General features: G+C 37.6%; 1 protein-coding gene across 1 annotated transcript in view; it reads right to left on the reverse strand.

Moving 5' to 3' along the window:
• Window positions 1-1,632: 1,632 nt before the first annotated feature.
• Window positions 1,633-20,840, reverse strand: part of LOC120629249 (chitotriosidase-1) — a 52,968-nt gene continuing 33,760 nt past the window's right edge. Inside the window, exons 6-16 of the mRNA XM_039898124.1 lie at window positions 20,201-20,325; window positions 19,515-19,628; window positions 17,579-17,781; window positions 12,202-12,419; window positions 10,230-10,384; window positions 9,135-9,306; window positions 7,381-7,497; window positions 5,513-5,648; window positions 4,210-4,382; window positions 2,859-3,060; window positions 1,633-1,899 (exon numbers count right to left, since the gene is read on the reverse strand). Coding sequence (XP_039754058.1) covers window positions 1,685-1,899; window positions 2,859-3,060; window positions 4,210-4,382; window positions 5,513-5,648; window positions 7,381-7,497; window positions 9,135-9,306; window positions 10,230-10,384; window positions 12,202-12,419; window positions 17,579-17,781; window positions 19,515-19,628; window positions 20,201-20,325 — 1,830 coding nt within the window. The 3' untranslated portion in view covers window positions 1,633-1,684. The remainder of the gene's footprint in view (window positions 1,900-2,858; window positions 3,061-4,209; window positions 4,383-5,512; window positions 5,649-7,380; window positions 7,498-9,134; window positions 9,307-10,229; window positions 10,385-12,201; window positions 12,420-17,578; window positions 17,782-19,514; window positions 19,629-20,200; window positions 20,326-20,840) is intronic.

Below are 20,840 nucleotides of genomic sequence, written 5' to 3' on the forward strand. Positions count from 1 at the left end.
ATAATACTCTTACATCTCTTGTTTGTATCTAGATACAATATTTACAAAAAGCTTAAATTATTTTTCCTACTTACAAACAAAAATATAAAGTTCACCTACATACTTACACAAATATTGTCACAAATTTTGTTACTGTCGATCTGTTTAATTGTAAACGATACAGTAAAATGGAAACAGCTTTAGGCAGTGGCGTTGCTGATTTGAGTATTAATTATAAAAAGCTTGGAGAAACTAAATTTACAACTAATAAATATTATAACTATCACAAAGGCGCACAATATGACATAGATGATCCAGGCGGGAATCATCTTTAGCGTACAAACACCATCCAGAATTTGAAATGCCATAGCTCTAGATGCACAGTTTGTCGAAATGATTTGCCTACTAGGTAAAATTTTGAATTTTTGAAAAGTAACGTGAAGATAGTATCTAATGGTTGGGATCATAAATATCTTCACATATAAAATTAATTACCTACCGCACCAATTATTGATAGTCATTTGTGTACCTTTGGGAGAAGAAACTTAAAACTAGCCATTGGCGATAATTTAATATCCATTTAAAATTTAACATATTATATGAACTCGATTACAATATATATGTTTAGTATATAAACGACGCTTGTTTTGCTCATGATAATATACTGAAACTCCAGCCCTAACTAAGGTTAAAATCATACTATATTATTTTAATCATAAAATATGCATCTTTATTTTTATTACAAAAAATCATGAATAGAAAGAAAGGAGCTATATTTATTTAGCAAGTGTATCAGAAGGTCTTACTAAATTATCGCATAGGCTTGTAGTCATAAATCTACGATAAAATATGTTCACCAATAATGTTAGATAAAAAATTTACATTATATCACACGAACCCTATCATCCGATATCTAATGATGGTATAAGTGCCGTTGTACATGACGAGCAATTAAAGAGAGATGAAGAAACCGTGACAGTGGCAACTCGAAAAATATTAGTCTAGTCCCAAATTTGCATATTTGCAAAAGTATATCGACTGCTTGCTAAAACGCGTCATGTACAAAGGCAATAATATTTTAATAACCATTTAAGACCAATAAATATAGTCATATACGTTCTGGCCCGACATAAGTCGTTATAGGTGGATTTTAGTTTAAAAATTAATAGATAATGGTCGGAATGTGTATTTAAATGAGTATTTTTAAATTGATTACGAAATGCGAAAGTTACTCTGTTATAGATTGTAAATTATGCAAAAAAGATTTGCATGTGACCATCGAAAAATTGAAACAAAAGATTCCAACAGATTGCAGAAAAATCCACAATACATCCGTATAGTATTTGGGTTGCAGTTTTGGGTGAAATTGATAATGGCCATTCTAGAAATTATTTAACTTTAACGATACAAACACAAGTTAATGTTATAAAGTAGGAAGATGAAAGGAGAGGTAAGAATTTTAAAATATATCGACACCTAAATCAAATGGGTTCCACGACGGAGTAATAGGAAATCAAGGACCAAAGATGTTGATAATAATGATGTTGAAATAAAGTCAAAAGTAAGAATAAAGTGAAAAGTGTAAGTGAATAATCTACAGAATATAACAGATAAAATAACCCAAGCATGCTACATTTTATTGGTGGTATTAATTGAATCAAATATCATGGGAGGATTAGATACTAGATACTAGCCTAACTTAACCTTATCTCCTAGCTGCAGGTGCCTGAGTGTGGTGCTGACAACCTTCAACGTTTTCCGGCCAGTCGCAGACGTTCTCATTGTAGTTGAACACCAGGTTCTGTGGGCAGGGCATGTGGTGCTTCCTCTCCCCTTCGCACATGTAGTACATGGTGCAGTCCGCTTTGTCAGGATGGTAGGAAATGTGGCCGTCTTCTTCTTCGCAGCTGACTTCGTTGGCTGTGATTTAATAAGACAAAAGTCAGAAGATGTTGAAAGAGAATAAAGACCAGAAGCCTAAAACTGAAGTAAATTAAAACAGAAGGATAATTCTAAGCTAAGTCCAAAATGAATTTAACTAAACGTACCATGGAAGTTGAAAAATATACTTGTCTGTTTTCAAGTCTGTCTAAGAAGGTAATAATATAGTTTTATTTTGATATTTGACAATGTTGTAAATGTTGTATGAATCGCATTTTATAATGCGTAATAAGTCCCATTTATGAATAAACTAACAAAATAAAAAGTGATTTCGTAATTTATGTAATTACGCCATAGAATCGTGAAAAAGTAATAGAACTGGAAGCAGACGATAAATTGAAAAATTTTGCCTCCAAAATTAGTAAGCGTATTAAAAGTTATAGGAATTATGTCCGTTTTCACTAACGATGGACAAGTCAATGTCTAAGTAAATAACGCCTAACGCTTCCTAGGCATACATTTACATTTACCTTTAACCAATCGATTTTCACTCGGCAACTTATACAACCTAACTTGTCTATAGTTCCTGCCACAAGGTGTGGTACTTTGTGTTTTTATTATCATATTTTTCATTTATCGAAAGAATTAAAGGTTATTAAAAAAACCGATTTTATATTTTTTTTCATCTGTCAAGTGTCGGTTAACGATTCACTTAAATTTTGCTATCCGCCGAATCGATGTCTTTAGGCGGCACGTAACATCGTTAGACATCACATAAGATATCGTGAAACTTTTTTTTCTCTAGGAATCACCTAAATCAATAGGCATCCGATTAATGCGATTCCTAGGTTCAGTAAACATGGGCAAATGTGTATTATACCCTCCATGTTAAAAATGGACCTATCGTCGTCGTCGTAAACTCATTAGTTACATTACGTAGGCTTTAACAAAGTTATTTTATACGGGGCTTATTATTTATTATTGCTAAGTGTACTCACGATCTTTAGTAGTATATTGGCCATTGGGGTTCGAAGATTCATATGGTCCATCATACTCCAGCTTGACTTTGAAATCACCAAGTTCTTGCTTCATGGCAGTGATGAGAGGGTATTTGCCGGTACCACACGAGCCTCTGAAGTCATCCATGTCGATGGACCACACCATGATACCTCCGAAGCCTTCCTCTTTGAGCCAAGCCATCTGAAATTTGAAGGTAACTATCAGTTTAAACAGTTGAACCATTTTAATTAAGAGGCTTACAGATATGGTAACTAATAATTTTTTTTTGATATTTGACGGCCGATTGGCGCAGTGGGCAGCCACCCTACTTTCTAATCCCAAGGTGGGTTCGATTCCCATAACTGGAAATTATTTGAATGAACATGAATGTTTTGCAGTGTCTAGGCGTTTATCTGTATATTATAAGTATTTATGTGTATTATTCATAAAAATATTCATCAGTCACATTAGTACCCATAACACAAGCTACGCTTACTTTGGGGCTAGATGGCGAATAGCGATGTGTATAGTCGTAATATATAAAAAAAAAAGTAAGGGACATTATTATCTTTAGCAACACATTACGGGCCCACTACAGGGCGTGAATCTCTTCTTAAAATGGGAAGTGCTTATGATGTAATCCACCATGCTGCCAAGTGTAGATTGGTCAATTTCAAGCCCCTTTGAAAACGTAGGCATAAAGGTTTCGTAACTACGCTTTTCCTTACTGATGCAGAAAGTGTTACTGTAGTTCATTGCTTCCAATTATCTTTCAGAGCGCGCATGATCTTAATCGCATCGCACACCCAAACAGCAGGTTAAGCCTGTATCCCAGTAGATATGAAATCGCTTTAGAAACTGTGTGCTGTGCGGTGACAGAAAGGAAAGTTGTCACAACCCCACCTCTTCCATTTGACTGAATTTTGGAAAGACGATACTTTGGATTAGAACATAGGTTGATTTTAATCTCGGGAAAACGTACGGTTCCCGAAGGATGCATGAACAATCAAAAACTCCCCTCCCACAATCAGAAGGGGTTAAGGCCGTAGTCCACCCAGCTAATCCGCACTGGGGATTGGTGGACTTCACACACCTTTGAGAACATTATGGAGAACTCTCAGGCATGTAGGTTTCCTCACGATGTTTTCCTTCACCGTTGAAGCAAGTGATATTTTAATTTAAAACGCACATAACTTAGAGGTGCGTACTGGATTTCGAACTCGGCCCCCCGGAAGTGAAGTTGAAGTCCATACAGCTGGTTATAATATTTCCTAATTCTACATGCAGTTTTTTTTCTCTTGATGTTGGTTCCCTTGTCTATTGTTATCAGTCGGCTCTTAAACTACATACCTTAGTCTTCAGCGATCTCTCATCGTCAAATCCGACCCACTGGTCGTCCCTGTACGCAAACGGCACCATCTGTTCGTTATCCCACACGAGCGTGGTGTTATCTTCCCTCAGGAAATCGCAGATCTCGTAGTACGACATGAAACCGGCTTCATTTGTGAACTTTCCAGCTAGACCTAGGGGATAAGATAAAAATAAAATGAAAGGTTAAACATTGGTTAAAAATCTTTGTGGTTTCTTAGCAATTCAATGCAATAGATAGATAGATAAGAGAATCTTATATTACTGGCTGTTTAAACCAAAGGAAGTAATATAAGCTACGCCTACCGTTACATGCCTGTGAATAAAAATTTGTCCAGTTGTTTTGGAGATTGGCCTAGATAAGGTAACAAGATTTTTTAAAGTATTATTTTTCATCACTTCAACCGATTGAAGTCCACTGCTGGACATAGGTCTTTTATAGGTACTTCCAAAATCAACGGTTCTGGGCCGCTTGTTTCCCGCGGCTCCCAGCGACTCGTTTGATATCATGTGTCCACCTCGTTGGGGGCCGACCAACGCTGCGGCTTTCATGAGGGCCGTATAAATACTACAAGTATATGCATTTATTTGAGTATTGTCAAGTTTTGTACTGGAATTATAAAAAAAGAAACTTCAATTTATTTATTTATATTTTCTTTGATACTTCGCTACGTTCAGAAACAAGCGGTGGGCTAAATATCGGACTTTAGAAGGTTTTTTTCTTAAAGTAATAGGCGACTTCTATAATAATATTAAAAGTGGAAGACTTTAAACAGAGATACTTCGCAGGGCATGCAAGAAACACGTCCCATAAAGTACCGTCCTATGTCCATAAACTATATAAGAATATATAAAAACACATTTAATACATTGAAATTGCTATACCATTGATGAATTTCGTAATGAAAAGGTTGTTTGGAAGCAAGCAGCTCCGCTTTCATCTCACACAAGATAGAACAATGATTGTCAAATTGTAAAATGATGTTGGAAAAGAGCAACTGCTGAGTTTCTTGCCGGCTTCTTCTCGGTAGAATCTGCCTTCTGTACCGGTAGTAGAGCCACTACAAACAGACATACTTGACTGACCCGACGATGGCTGAGCCGCTATTTGTTAAGCCTCATGTGTCTCTAGCTACAACCACGCCCTACACATCGGATGCAGCAATGATGTTTGGCGGGAGAAAGACAAGAAGAAGAACAAGGTGGTAGTACATCCCCGGACGAGCTCTGTAACAATAAGCTAAGCTACCACTACTTAAGTTAAATAAATTGTTGGTAAACTCACCACCGCCAGATGCAGGAGCACCTATGTCGAATTGCGTCTCGTTTATCAGAGTGAACGACCGTCCGTAGGTTGGCATACCTATCATCAGTTTTTCTTTGGGAGCACCTTGGCGGACCCATTCGCGTGCCGAGTAGTCCTTCAATAAAAAACTCCAAATATAATGTATATCTTATGTGTTTCACTTAGCGAAGTGAACCAGATGGAGAAATATTAATTATGAAAATTAAGCTTAATTTGCTATACTCCGCAAAGAGCAGGAGAATCTGTATGGTCCTGGAATTCTGCAGAGTAATGCCTGCTTCTATCCAATAGAAATATTCATGTTTTATTACATAAATAATCTCAAGTCTAGGCAACTCCCAACGTAATACCTATGTCCAGAAGTGGACTTCCATTGGTTCACATAATTTATTTATTTATATGATGATGATTATGAAGATATAAAACCTTAATTTTAAGGGCTTTTCTTAATAGTGGTTTGAAATAACCTTTAACTTTTGAAATGGCTATGGTGAAATCATAAAATTAAAAGAAACAATCAATTCAGAGATTTCAAGACACGTGGCTATAAAATTTGAGATTTCCTCCGCTTTTCATTAGGTTTTTTAAAGGTCGGTTACAAAACACTTTTAATAAAGGTCAAACCGAGCTGAGGTTTGACAAAAACTAAAACTTTAGGGTAATACACAAACTCAACCTATAAAGTTTTAGTTTTAGTCACAAGAATACTATTATATAAATTTTACTATTAATTATATTCCTTGTATTTTATACCCATTTTAAACAAGAAAGTGTAGTTTCTATATTGCGCCATCTGCAAGAAACACTGCTCCAACTAAGTATAATTTAACTGTTTAGAAAACACAATTTGCTGAAGAATTTACTGGCCAGTAAACTACAGCCGCTTTAGTCTAACAGAGAAAAATAACAAGGAAGCGAACTGATAGAAAAACTTTAACGTTGGTTACTATTAAAAACTAGGGTCTACCCACGTTTATAGTCAGTATAATAAAATAAGACTTATAGCGTGATAATTTATTGAGAAACGATATACGTCGTTTACAACCGAGATACAATTGTTTAATAAAATCATATTACGTCAACAGTTTAAAGGCATTCGCATATAAAATCGATCCGACGATAAATTCAATTAAATAAGAGCGTGGAAAAGTGAACTTAATGTCGTTCAGCATAAAGTACCTAAGTTGTTATAAAACTGAGTGAATAGTCGACGGTGAGACTTTTTTGTATAGCCCGCTTACAAAATTTAACTTAGAGTTGCCAATGTTCGTTGCGAACTTGTCAATACCAACTAGTTTCTAAGTTATTGCATTAAAATATGAATGAATGAATGATTGAAGACACTGCATAGAGCAAGAGAGTACAATTTGGCATGCTTTTTTTTAGCTTTCAACATTTACGTAATGGCGCAGCGATGTGCTATGTGGACATAAGTGGAAGGTCCCGAGATCGATCCTCGGCGGAGGCATTTTGTGAATGTATTTTTTCTGAATTTTCTCTCGAAAGGTCTGTTAGCTAGTTACCACCCTACCGACAAAGACGTACTGGAAAGCGATTAAGCGTTCCGATACGATGTCGCGTAGAAACCAATTAGAGGTAATAAGTTTAGTATAACTGTCATACCCTTAACACGTGAGCCCGTTACCATTTTAGACTGCATCATCTCTTACCAGCAGGTGAGATTGCAGTCAAGGGCTAACTCGTAATGGAATAAAAAAAATTGGTACGCAGTTATAATAACAATGTCATAGAGAATACATTTACGCAAAAAAACTTTTCAACGTAACTAAATGTGGGTGAGCCTTAACTTAGAGTTACTTTGTATAACAAAGTTGTTCTTTACTTACCACGGTGAGTTTTTTCTGATAGCTGGTCGCACTCTCGAGGGGGAACAGGGGGCTGTTGTGCCCGACCTGGCGCTCCCATTGTCCGTGGAAGTCGTACGTCATCACGTTTATGTAGTCCTGGTAAAAGTTCGGTCTTTAGTCCTAAACTTGATAAGCATTTTAACAATCACTGGTATGAATGAACTCATCATCATTACCATATGCGTTTTAACATCCCACTGGTGGGTACTGGCTTATATTATGGGAGGAAGGGTTATAGAGCTTAAACTACCATGCTGCTAAGATGCGGGTTGACGGGCTTTCAAGGTTATGATCATATGTTAGTGGCAATAAACGGCACCAAAAGATTAACTAACTCTTCGAGGAATGACAATTGACATTGCCAATTTGCTAACTCTGCGCTGGTACTGAGAATTTATATAAGGCCCACTATATGCGTCCAACCTGTGTTCTAAGCAGGAAGTTTGCGTATTGAGAGCTAATAATAAGGTGGGGTCGTTTGAGCAAGCGATTTGTCATTGGTGGCACGCAGGATGCAAACTTCTGTGTGGTCCCCGCTCGTCATATAAACATGAAGCAGAGCAGACCCGGGAATCGACTACGGAGCATAATTCAAATTCAAATTCATTTATTTCAAGTAGGCCTACTTTATAAGCACTTTTGAAACGTCAAGTATGTATGTTTGAGAGCCGGCAAGAAACTCAGTAGTTGCTCTTTTCCAACATCAACATTTACAATCATTTTGCTATCTTGCATCTTAATTATTGACCTATTACCTGCCCCAAGCGGCTCAGCGGCTCAACAAGCCTTGATAGCCCAGTGGGTAGGAGCTTGACTTCACTTTCCGGGGGCCGAGTTCAAATCCCAGCACGCACCTCAAACTTTTCTATGTTATTTTAACTCTAAAAATCACTCGCTTCAGCGGTGAAGGAAAACATCGTGAGGAATGCTGCCTGCCTGAGAATCAGTGGCTTGCAGAGGGTATGCACAAGGTATGCAGATGATATAAAATAAAGAAAATCTCCAGTACGAGATATATAAAACTTAAGGATAGGCATTGTAAGAGTTCTGAAAAGCCAACTCTTAAGTATTTATTAGCGTACTGGAGATTTTTGTCATTTTATTTCATCTGTATACCCTGTGCATACCCTCTATGCACGCCACTGTTGAGAGTTCTCCATAATGTTCTCAAACGTATGTGGAGTCCACCAATTCGGATTGGGCCAACATGGTGGACTGTGACCTTAACCGCTTCTCATTGTGGGAGGAGTGCCCTGGAGTGGGCCGGTAATGTGTCGATATGATGGTTATGATGAAAGGCTCAAAATGTCAAGGGCCATAGTCCAACATGCTTTTCAACAGTATTAGCACATTTGAGTGTCACGAGCTGCCCATTACAGGCTCCAAATGTCAAGACTTGCGTATCACGAGATAATAATGGGAGACAATAATTAAATAAATATAAATATAAATAAATTAATTAATATACTACGACAATAAACACACCGCCAGCTAGTTCCGAAGTTAGCGTAGCTTGTATTATAGGTACTAAGATGACTGATGAATATTGTTATGCATACATAAATAAATAGCAATATACATATAAACATCCAGACACTGAAAAACATTCATGCTCATCACACAAACATTTTCCAGTAGTGGGAATCGAACCCACGGCCTTGGACTCAGAAAGCAGAGTCGCTGCAAACTGCGCCAATCGGCCGTCAATTGTAGATTTTAATAAAATTACTTACCAAATACTTAGATATTTCAGGAACATCGTAACCCGCAGCGATGGCTTCAAATGAGGCTGGCACAGCAGCGGAGAGCAGAAGTCGGGGCTGTCCAGATGATTTGGCTTCACCCTCGAAGGCTAGCCGCAATTCCTTTAGAAGAGAGACGAATGCAGCTCGGTCGTCGGCCCCACTGTTAAACCAATCGTTAAAATCTTAATTATGGACTTATGTACAAGAAGCGCTGATTAAGCGCGTAGAGGTTAGGACTTCGGATTTTCTTTCGGGGGGCCAAGTTCGAACCCCAGCAAGCCCTTCTAACTTTCCTAAGCAATAAAACCTCACTTGCTTCAACAGTGAAGGAAAACATCGTGAGGAAACCTGTATGCCTGAGAATTCTACATCATGTTCTCAAAAGGAGTGAGTGAATGTGGGCCAGCGTCGTAGACTACAGCCTAAACTTTTCTCACTACGGAAGAAGACGTTGTACATGAAATATGCCAGTAATGGGTCCATAATATGATGATGAACGAATATTAAACCTGAAGAGTTTTTTTGCTTATTTATTTGAACGTGCATATATCCAGAACTGCCAGTTTCAAAACCAAATTCTTGAGGAAGACCTTGTATATATGTTTATTGATATATCGACAAATATATTGAAGATCATGATGAGAAAAGATCGGGAACTCAATTTTTTTTTATTTAGTTTATAGTAAAAAGTTCGAATGGTTCTTTCATCCTGTGAAACATAACTTTTAGGTCGCGTTTTAGTTTTCAATTGTCTGAAATCGAATCCGGTCATGCTCAGTGGGGGAATGTGCAACAGATGGTTCACCGCCGCACTGAAATTAGCACCATCATCATGTCAACTAATCACTGCTGGACAAAGTTCGTGGGTGGACGTAGTTCGTGACTTGTTATTTAATGTAGAAAATTTATATAATCATTAACTAATAATTTTGGCACGCCAATCTTGGCAGGATATGTGATACTTATAAAATTTAATTAACACCTATGTAAACATGTTGCATGTACACATGTTGTAAACATGTTAAAGCAAAATAAAAAATTGATTGATTGTTTGATTGAAAAATACAATAGTGTAAAGTTTACCGTGGGTACTCCCAATCGATGTCAAGACCGTTGAACTGGTAGTCCCTGAGGAACTCGATGGCTTCGTACACAAACTGGTTCATACGGAACACGTTGGATGTCAGCTCCTTGAAGGGAGTGGAGCCGAACGCCCAACCGCCGATAGCCAGAAGAACCTGGCAAATGACGTATTTAGTAGTAGAGCTTTTGACTAATCTAATTTAGTAAAGATTTACTTAACTAATGAAAATATAAACTAATATAAATAAGGAAATATCCTTACTTGGAAATATATTTGCTAACCTGTTAGGAATTTGCCGGAGAAACAGTAAAAAAAAAAAAAAATGAAAAACAAATGAAATACAGTGTAAACAACTCGAAGTTAACTCTCAAAGCTCAGACTAGACTTCAAACCATTGTCTGGCCACCGACAATGCACTGTCAAGACGTCTAAAGTGCCAATCAGTCTGAGAGAAAATACAAAGTGTCTAGTAAGAATCTAAGCGTACCCTTTGAAAAATATAGCTCCGCGGAAGTAATTTACTGCCATTATGAATGCTGGAAGTAAGAACATTAATTTAGCGTAACTAAGAACAATTTTCAACTCAATTGATGCAATAAAATCGCTGTATATGATTCATCAAAGTGTTATTAGCAGATAAACTTTATTTGGTTATATTGAAGCTTAATCATTTTTTTTCGCAATAAATTTAGTATTTTGAGTTGGTTTTGTGGAATAAAACTCAAATTTGTGCATTGTTATGATACGGGTTTGTTCGGAATTTTGTGAATCCGGGTTAATTTACTATTTAAATTGTTCTGATCTATTTACTAATCACTATTTTCTCTAAACTTTATACGTCATTCATTGTATGAAAAAGATTGCAAATATTTTTATGGTTTCTCTTTTCTTTCATACTTTTGTGTGGTGTATCATTTATTGAAAGTTTTGGCCTTTTTTTGCGACTCAGTAGCGAATAAGTATCCATTTTAATGACATTATGAAAAACTAAATAGTATATTTCTGTGTTTTTGAAGCTCTGAACTCAGTGAGTACGAGACTGATTTAAAAAGATATATTTACGTTTTAACCCATATAGTAATACATAGTCTACATATAGTATGAGTTTTACTTTTACATAAATGGCATCACGCGACTTATAAACACAATCAATATAAAAGATAAATTTTCATGAATACTGAAATTCCATCTCAGTTTTGATATTAAATTATATTGAATTACTAAACTTCATCAGATACCGATACGCCTCTAGGCAATTATTCTAATCGGATTTCGTGTCTAATTAATTGGTACTTCACAATGAGTTTCTCAATCTTCAATCAGATAATGGTTTGAATTATATTATATTTGAGCTTTGTTATAATTGTTGGTTATGACGTTTAAGAAGTAGTATTTATTATTTCTAATTAATTGATTATTGAAAATAAAGCAAAGAATAACGGAACGTGTGACGGGAATGTTTGTTTAGTTGGATTTTTTTGTGCCAGTGTTGCCAATGCACAGCTTAAGGCAGAGTTTGTAGCCTTACTCCATATTGTTAAGTTATTAGATGACTTTGTAATACTATTTTGAATATATTTAACTGTGTGTTCCTTATTTACTCAATTTGAATAGTGATAAATTATGAGTTCGAAATATGATCGATAACTATAGGCGTAATACATTGCAGAATCATTCAGTGGGTGACATAGTGAGCTATAATTAAAGAACCTCTACGTTATCGAATAAGAAGTTAGGTCGTTGGTAAACCAAAGTAACCAACATGTGGCAAAGCAAGAGATAATGGGTAGGGCGAGTGGACGGAGTACCGATAGACAGTGGAATTTCTAGGTATTCAAATGGCAACGCTACGCATCATCATCGTGGTGTTATGACTGCATCAAACGATTCCCAGAAAACTGCTGGAAAAAAGCGGCATAGGGGATTTAGCAAATTTCAATGAGTGAGTACCTATACTATCAATGAATTTACCTTCAAGTTGGGGTTCTTCTCTCTCAAAGCGACGACCTTGTCATACATATCGGCATCCTTCTCGTCACCCTCAGCGAGCTTGTGGTCTTTTAAAGTGGCGAAGGCGTATATGACGTGAGTGCAGAGTGTTGGGTCAATGTTCTCAGGTGTGAACCTCCCAGCGCTGGGCCTCTTCGCTGACCAGGACGTCAGGTAGCAGAGGATGTATGGGTCGCGTCCTGAAACAAAGTATATAGTTATAGTTGTATGTAGCCCGCGCCATTAAATAATAGATTTGTAAAAAGCGGTCGATGCTATCGCACAATGTTCGGGCGTGAAATTATACGAGCATGATATTAGTAATTCACATATATCTATCTTCATTTACATATAACTTAATATGCATATCATTGGATTTTCTTAATGTATCTTTTATCTAAAAATGCTACTGGAAAAGTGGATTTAAGTTATTCATTTTACTTTTAAAAACAAATTCTTTCATCAAAGCTTTGACTTATTCTTTTGTAAAAAGCCAACATTCCGGCTATGGCCCGCGGAATATGAAAACTTTAATAATGTTTCATAAAAATGACATCTCGGGATTCTCATAATTTTGCTATAAATTAACTTCTTACTTGGAATTCCTACGTTATAAAACTCGATTATTATCTTTCTATTCATGATACCAATGTGGAATTTAATAAAAGGTATAAACACACACACATAAATTAATCTCGATGATCTGGGGCTTCGGTCGTGGCTAGTGGCTACCACCTTGGCTAGAAAAATTCCGCGTAGAAACTGATTACGGGTATGGATTTAATTTGACTGCCATACCCCTAACAGGTTAGCCCGCTAACAACTTAGACCACGGCATCATCACTTACCAAAAGATGAGATGACGTCTTTCGCTTATCGGAAGATTGTGAAATTTGCACTCATTGTCTATATTTTTCTCACATATACCATTTGTGGTAAATGTTAAGAAGAGAACACTCAAAATATAAGAGATACCTATCTATAAAGAACATAGTTCCCCTTTAAGATGAAAATACAGGAGCACTTATTAGACGACCGCTTAACGTCATAAACCCGGTGAGCCTAAATTCCGACACGTAAACTCCTTAGCAAAATGTCTCCAATACCTGTGAGCCTTCGCTCCCAACAAAAAAGGAAAGTCTTTCTCCAAATTCATGGGTCTCAGTATTCTGGTTGTTAAGGGCTTCAACTTGAAAGCACTCGATGTCTAAAACTTTCAGTAACTATGTCGCGAGGGGCCGTTGTTCGCAGCCATTCTTAGCAGTTGGGAAAAACGGAGCACCTAAAAGTGACCCTTGTAACACCCCTTTTTAAGATCGGTCGCTTTTAGTGTCACGTACATACGCGACACTGGAGTTTTGCGAGTGGGAAATGTAAATTTATGAAAACAAAGCTGTGAAGCATGTGTTATTTATTATTATGCACGCTGCCGGTTTAACGGATCATGTCACGTGACGATAATAGTGGTTAACATATTGTATGTTGTCATCAGTTATTGATTTATAAGTGTTCAAAGTTTAGCTGTTTATCGAATTGGGTGCGGTTATTTAAACCTGCCAAACAGATTACCAACCGATTTATGAAATAAAATATACATCTAAAGAGTATTAAATACGGATTTTATTGTGTCCTATCGATGCACTCAGAGAAGATTTAGTGAGGGATTTATAAAAACCGGGTGAGCCGTGATAGCCCAGTGGATAGGACTTCGACTTCACTTTTGCGGGAGCGAGTTCGAATCCCAGCAGGCACGTCTAACTTTTCTACGTTATGTGCGTTTTAAACAATTAAAACATCACTTGCTTTAACTGTGAAGGAAAACATCGTAAGGAAACCTGCATACCTGAGAGTTCTCCATAATGTTCTCAAAGGCGTGTAGAGTCCACCAATCCACACTGGGGCAGCATGGCGGACGGCCTTAACCCCTTCTCATTGTGAGAGGAGAACCATGCCCTGTTGGGGGCCGGTAATGGGTTGATATGATGATGATGAAATTACGCGTAAGTAATTAGCGCGTGGGGTATTCTTGGATATTTGTTGAAACTCACAAACACTTTCCAAATGTTTTTTTACTTCCAGTATGTACGCGTACTTGTTAATGCATTACATTCTTCTTAACTGAACTTAAAAATATTATTAAAGAAAATTAATTTTCGCGTTTATTTTCGCTTAGCGATCGGACTGCTTCCTTTCAAGGTACGGAACCCTCAGAACAAATCAAATAAAACTTCTGCACTCTTAAAGTGCCATTTAAACTTATATTTTTCGATGCGTACCTACGTGAATAAACATTTAGTTCCTAGTAGATAATTTTTTATGATGTTATAGTATACGATTCCCATACTTATAAATACGTATATACGAGTATATATGTGTATATATAATAAATAATAAATATACTACGACAATACACACATCGCAATCTAGCCCCAAAGTAAGCTATGGGTGCTAAGATGACAGATCAATTTTTTTTTTATGAATAATATTCATAAATACTTATAAAATACATAAAAGCACCCAGACACTGTAAAACATTCCTGTTCATCAGAAAAACATTTTCCAGTTGTGGGAATCGAACCCACGGCCTTGGACTCAGATAGCAGGGCGCTGAGCACTGCGCCAATCGGTCGTCAATGTGTGTATGTATACATTTTACTGGAAATTAACAATGAGGTACATAATAACGAAATAAAAGTTCGGTTAGGTATAACAATAAATTTTCTCCTTCTGTGAAGATGTGATGGTGCAGAAGGAGTTGGCCGAGCGGTTGAGAGAGGACGATGTAGAATCTAATCCGCTCCGCCGCAGAAGAGTCGGGCGTAGACAGCTGGCGCACAACCGACTTCTGCCCCCTTGAGAAGGACCTCCGGGTGATAGATACGGGGATTCTGTCGCCCGTCGGAGTTTTGGTCCTCGAGTTGAAAGGCATACTCCGTGTTCCTGGTTTGCCTTCGGTGGTGTTCAGTGGTAACCGAAGTTGTTACAGAGAAGTGCTTGCCTCAGTAGGCACCGCTGGCTGGGTTGCGGTTGTGTGCGTTCCCATGACCCAGTCACCAGGCGATGAGTTGGAACACCGTGGGGTTTTAGTCGGTAAGATTTCGGCATAACCACTGCACCTCCCCGTGGTGTAGTGGTATCCAGGAGGATTTCCCCACGAGAAAAAAAAAGGTATAACAATAAAAAGCAAAGGTGCCAATTGCGTTCGAAAAAGTGTGGAGAAAGTTTTCGCAAGCTGCCGTCTGATATAGGTATAACGTTCTGCTAGATTATATTTTGATAGCCTATTCGATGTGGTACTGTCACAAAACTTTCTTGCTATAAGTTGTTGCTGAAAGTTAAACACTTCTTTAAATATTGGTGATATATTCTGGCTTCGAAGAGACCTTAGTGTGACAATGAGTGCCTAGTGATTGTTATTTAACTCTTTAGTTGTGAAGCGGTGATAGCGTGGGTAGGAGCTCGACTTTACTTTCGGGGGATTCGAATCCAAAGTCAAAGTCAAAGTCAAAAATATCTTTATTCAAGTAGGCCCATAGGTGGCACTTTTGATGCGTACATAAGAATAACACGGTAGTGAGATGATGGCGATAACCACATTCGTAAACTTAAAACTAAAGCTACGAGGGTTCCAAACGCGTCCTGGTCTAAGAAGAAGCTTAGCCGGGTGTTTTTTTTTTTGTTATTACCATCTCACAATGTCATTTTAAATTATTAGAAGAGCAACCTGGTTATTGCAATAATTTACACCCAAGCTTTTATATCGATTACGTAGTCCTTTATACTATAATAGGACTTTTCTATAAGCTTACGTTTAATCCAAGCACGCACCTCCAAATTTTTTAAGTTATGTGCGTTTTAAGTAATTAATATATCACCTGCTTCAACGGTGAAGGAAAACATCGTAAGGAAACCTACATGCCTGTACACAGTGGCGTGCATAGAGGGTATGCAGATGATATAAAATGAAGAAAATCCCCAGTGCGAGTTATAAATACTTTAGGGTGGGCTTTTTATAACTCTTACAATGCCTACCCTTAAGTTTTTTATTACTCGTACTAGAGATTTTCTTAATTTTATATCATCTGCATACCCTGTGCATACCCTCTATGCACGCCACTGCCTGTACATAATGTTCTGTTAATTTACGGACGGCACTTTAAACGTATTTACGTATTTAATACTTATACGTATACCTATTTACTACGGTATTACGGTATTTATATTTACGGAGTTCTTCATAATGTTCTCAACGGTATGTTTAGTCCACCAATCCGCACTGGGCCAGCGTGGTGGACTATGGCCTTAACCCCTTCTCATTGTGGGAGGAGACCCGTGCCCTGCGGTGGGCCGATAATGGGTCGATAAGCTAATTATTTGTACACTACATCAATAATATATACATATAAAAAAAAGCAGAAACATAAAGAAACAAGTACATTACAAAAGGCGACCTTATCGCTTAATAGCAATCTCTGCCAGACAACCTTAGAATGAGAAAAAAAGAAGAGGAGAATAGACTGCAGGTAGTACAATTTTTTTATATACATACATGCTAATAAGTACATAGTAATACATGAACTAATTAACCCAAATTTATCATACATAATATAATATGTATGTATAAAGAGGATAATATAGGCGAGATTCTCCATACAAATCTATTCCCCTATTTTCTAACTATGTAATGTACCTTTATACTGATGTCTTAATTTTGATTTTTAAACAGCCATCGGCAAATGTTTACATGTATTTTATTACGAGTTAATTTTTAACCCCCGACGCATAAACGACGGGAGTTATCAGTGTGACGTATTTGTGTGTGTGTTTCATTTTGTGCCCACACATACACAAACAAACACACACACACACAAATACGTCACACTTATAACTCCCGTCGTTTATGCGTCGGGGGTTAAAAATTAACTCTTAAATAAAATACATGTAAATATTTGCCGATACATAATGCGGCGGGGGAATGATAGCCTGGAAAAAATTATAGTTACGGGCAACACCGAAGGCAAAAGACCTAGAGGCCGGTCCCCAACAAGATGGGCAGACCAGCTGAAAAAATCAAATTCAGACCGCTTCTATCAAATCGCAAAAATGGCCTCCAACAGAAGTCGATGGAGACAGTTCACCAACGCGAAGTTGAGATCTCACCAGGACCACGATCTTCAGTCATGAAGGAACGACCATAGAGAGAGAGAGTTTCATTTTACTACCCCTCAATATGGGTATCAAGTCAAAAGGCTTGACTAGTACAATAATGTTCATTATATTGAAAGTCAGGTTTTTATTTTTAAACTGATGTTGATCTTTTTTGTGAAGGTTGTTAAATAATCCGTGACATTATACTTACTCGATTTGTCGGATACAGCCAAAGCGTTGTTCTTTATGATACGGTTGATCTTGGTCGGTTTCTTGACCTTGCTGAGCACGTCTGACAGGCTTATCTTGATGGGCTCGGGTTTCTCGGGCTCCTCAAAGACAATAGTTCCAGCTACTGTCGCCCAGTCCACGTCCTTGGCGTCTTTACCACGGGATATACCACGCAGTTCTTCCCTGTTTAAGTCAGGTATATTTGAGTGCAAAATAATTTAGGTCATGAAAATAAATAATAAACGGATATTAATACTAACGAGTAGGGTACCTACATAACTAAAAAAATAATGAAAAAAAAAGTGACAAGTCTTTAGAATATTGAATATTAAAAATGTGGCTGGAGAACAAATTGCAGAATAGTTATAATAAAAACCGAAAAATATAATTTGGTTTCAAGGAAACACAGAAATTCCAACAGTCGCAGCCGCGGCCCAGATCGAGTGCAAATATAAATGCGCAATTTAATAAAAAAACAAGTTAACGTTATTTTATCAAAAATATATTTATTTGTAGTTGGCAGAACTTCAGTCTGCTCTCGAGGGAAATTGTCAAGATAAAAGTAAATTTTGATTCGTTCACTCCATTAACTTTCCAGACGAAATGTTTACGAACCATTTCGTTGTTTCCCTACAGATGTAGATTAGGGTGAGATACTTTTTTTTCTGTATCCACGTAAATGACATAGAAAATTGCTCGAAGGTCGTAAGCTGAGAGTTCGATTTATTTTAAGTATTTTATATTAACAAAAAATAACTCAGAAGGATTAACAATAACTACCCAGGCTTTTTATAATATACTAGCTTACCCAGCCCGCTTCGCCGGGCTAGATTTTGCTTTATTTTATTTAAACAATAAACTTACATCATTAAATTTTTAATTTAAGTCTCATAATATATTAAATCATTTATTTCTCTCCGTATTTATTCTTTTCAATTCTCTTCTCGAGCGGGTGAAGTTCATTATCTACACCCATGTACACCCAACAATACAATATCAACATAGTAAATAAAAGCTGTATTTGACAGTTTGACAGTTCAAAAATAGGAGTGCTCCGATCGTCACTTTACAGGATTACTCGCCAGGTCAATCCGGAGATTCTCTGAAAGTTTCATTGAAATCGGTCCAGCCGTTTCGGAGCCTATACGGAATATACCCACACACTTTCTCTTTTATATATATAGATATTTTGACCTCCCTGGCGCAGCGGTGGATGCTGTGGTCTTATAAAGAAGGTCCCAGGTCCGATACCCGGCAAAGGATATTTGGGAATTTATGTTTTCAGGAATTTCTCTGCTTTGGTCTGGTTAGACGCTCGTTGGCCGTAACCACCCTACCGACAATATTTGCCACTAAAGGGTATGGCTTACAACTGCTAGCTAAGCTAAGCTAGCCCGTTATCATCTCCCATATTTGTCTGGTGGGAACCTTCTGTACCCTACCGACAAAGACGACAAACGAGCCGCTAAGCAATTTAGTGTTCCGGTACGACGTCGCGTAGAAACTGATTAGGGGTATACGTTAAATATATAACTACCATAAACCTAACAGGTTAGCCCGTTATCATCTTAAATTGCATCACTACAAATTGAGGCTCGATTATTGTGCCTTACAAGCTGAGAAATAACCCTTGAGATTGCAGTCAAGGTCTAACTTGAAGTAAAATAAAATAAATATATCGTCGGTTGGGGGGTAACCCAACCAACCATGACCGAAACCTTCCACCAGACCAGGCCACAAAAATTTCAGACTTAATTCAAAATCTGGATTGCCCTCAGCGGGAATAAAACCCGAGACCTCCTTCTTATAAGTTTAAAGAACTCGACGTCTGCACTCGGAAAGCCGTCAAACTCTTGTATTATGCATTTGCAACAAGTAAAACGAGACGCAATAAATATGAAATGAAAAATTCTCACCTCATAGCTCCAATAAGAGGATATTTGACATCCCCTCCACACGCTGTCCCGGTAAAGTCATCCATGTCTACTGTCCAAATCATAGCACCACCGAATCCATTGTCTTTGATCCACCTGTAAAAGATATTATACGAAAATTATAACTTGACAGTTATTTAGGAGTGTTATCGTCATCGTCATCATCCCGTTACCGGCCCGCTAAAGGCCACGGGTCTCCTCCCACAATGACAATGGGTTAAGGCCGAAGTCCACCACGCTAGAACAGTGCGGATTGGTGGACTCCATACACCTTTCAGAACATTACGGAGAACAGAAAATTACTACTATGTGAAGCGGTGATAGCTCATTGTGCAGGAACTCGACTTCACTTCCGGGGGGAGTTCGAGTCCCAGCACCTCTAACTTTTCTGAGTTATGTTCGTTTTAAGTAATTAAAATATCACTTGCTTCAACGGTGAAGGAAAACATTATGATCAGTAGATGGTAGTAGTAGCACAGAGGACGCTGCTGGCCGCTCTCCGTCGTATTCCCTTAGTCGCCTCGTACGAAAGCCACGGGAAGAACAGGGGTAGTGACAACTGTATTCGGATATGCCGTCACCACAAGGCAAATGTGGGGTACAATAAAAGTGTATTCATTAGTTCATCCATTCATCTGTGAACTGTGATATTTAGAGTTCAATATTACCTCATTTTGTTCCTTATGGATTTCTCATCGTCGAAGCCGACCCACTGGTCACCGTGGACTGCATAGGGTACCTTCATCTCGTCATCCCAAACGTAGGCTCCCCCGTTTTTCAGTATATCACACACCTTGGGAAGAAATAACGTCTCATAATTGTTATATTAAGCCTTCTTGAAATAAATTAATTTTGAATAAGATTTTTTTGAATTTAACAAAGATAAACACCCCAAACTGAAAATAATTCATTGTCATCACACAAACATTTTCCAGTTTTGCGAATGAATCATATCCCATACATATATATAGACATATCCCGTTGACATAATATCTAAAAGGTATCGCAACCCAGTCGCGGAAGAGTACTGAGTGTAATAAAAAAGTTATAGGCTCCATTTCCATTTAAACGCTGACTTACCTAAGCTACAGTGCCATTTAGCAAACTACGTTCGTCGAGGTTTAAAAGCAAATCATAAAACGTATCATAAATTTTACTGCTCATTAAGTCCACCGTAAATTGCGAATAAGAAAAAGCTGAGCGCTTTTATCTGGTCTTTAACCTTGAAATTACAGATCTTGTCAGTCGGTAAGTTTCTTATGAGACTGGGTGTAATCCCTTAACGAACCCCGTGGCACGTTTACACTG

Source organism: Pararge aegeria, chromosome 14 (assembly GCF_905163445.1).
Source record: "Pararge aegeria chromosome 14, ilParAegt1.1, whole genome shotgun sequence".
NCBI classification, from domain to species: domain Eukaryota; kingdom Metazoa; phylum Arthropoda; class Insecta; order Lepidoptera; family Nymphalidae; genus Pararge; species Pararge aegeria.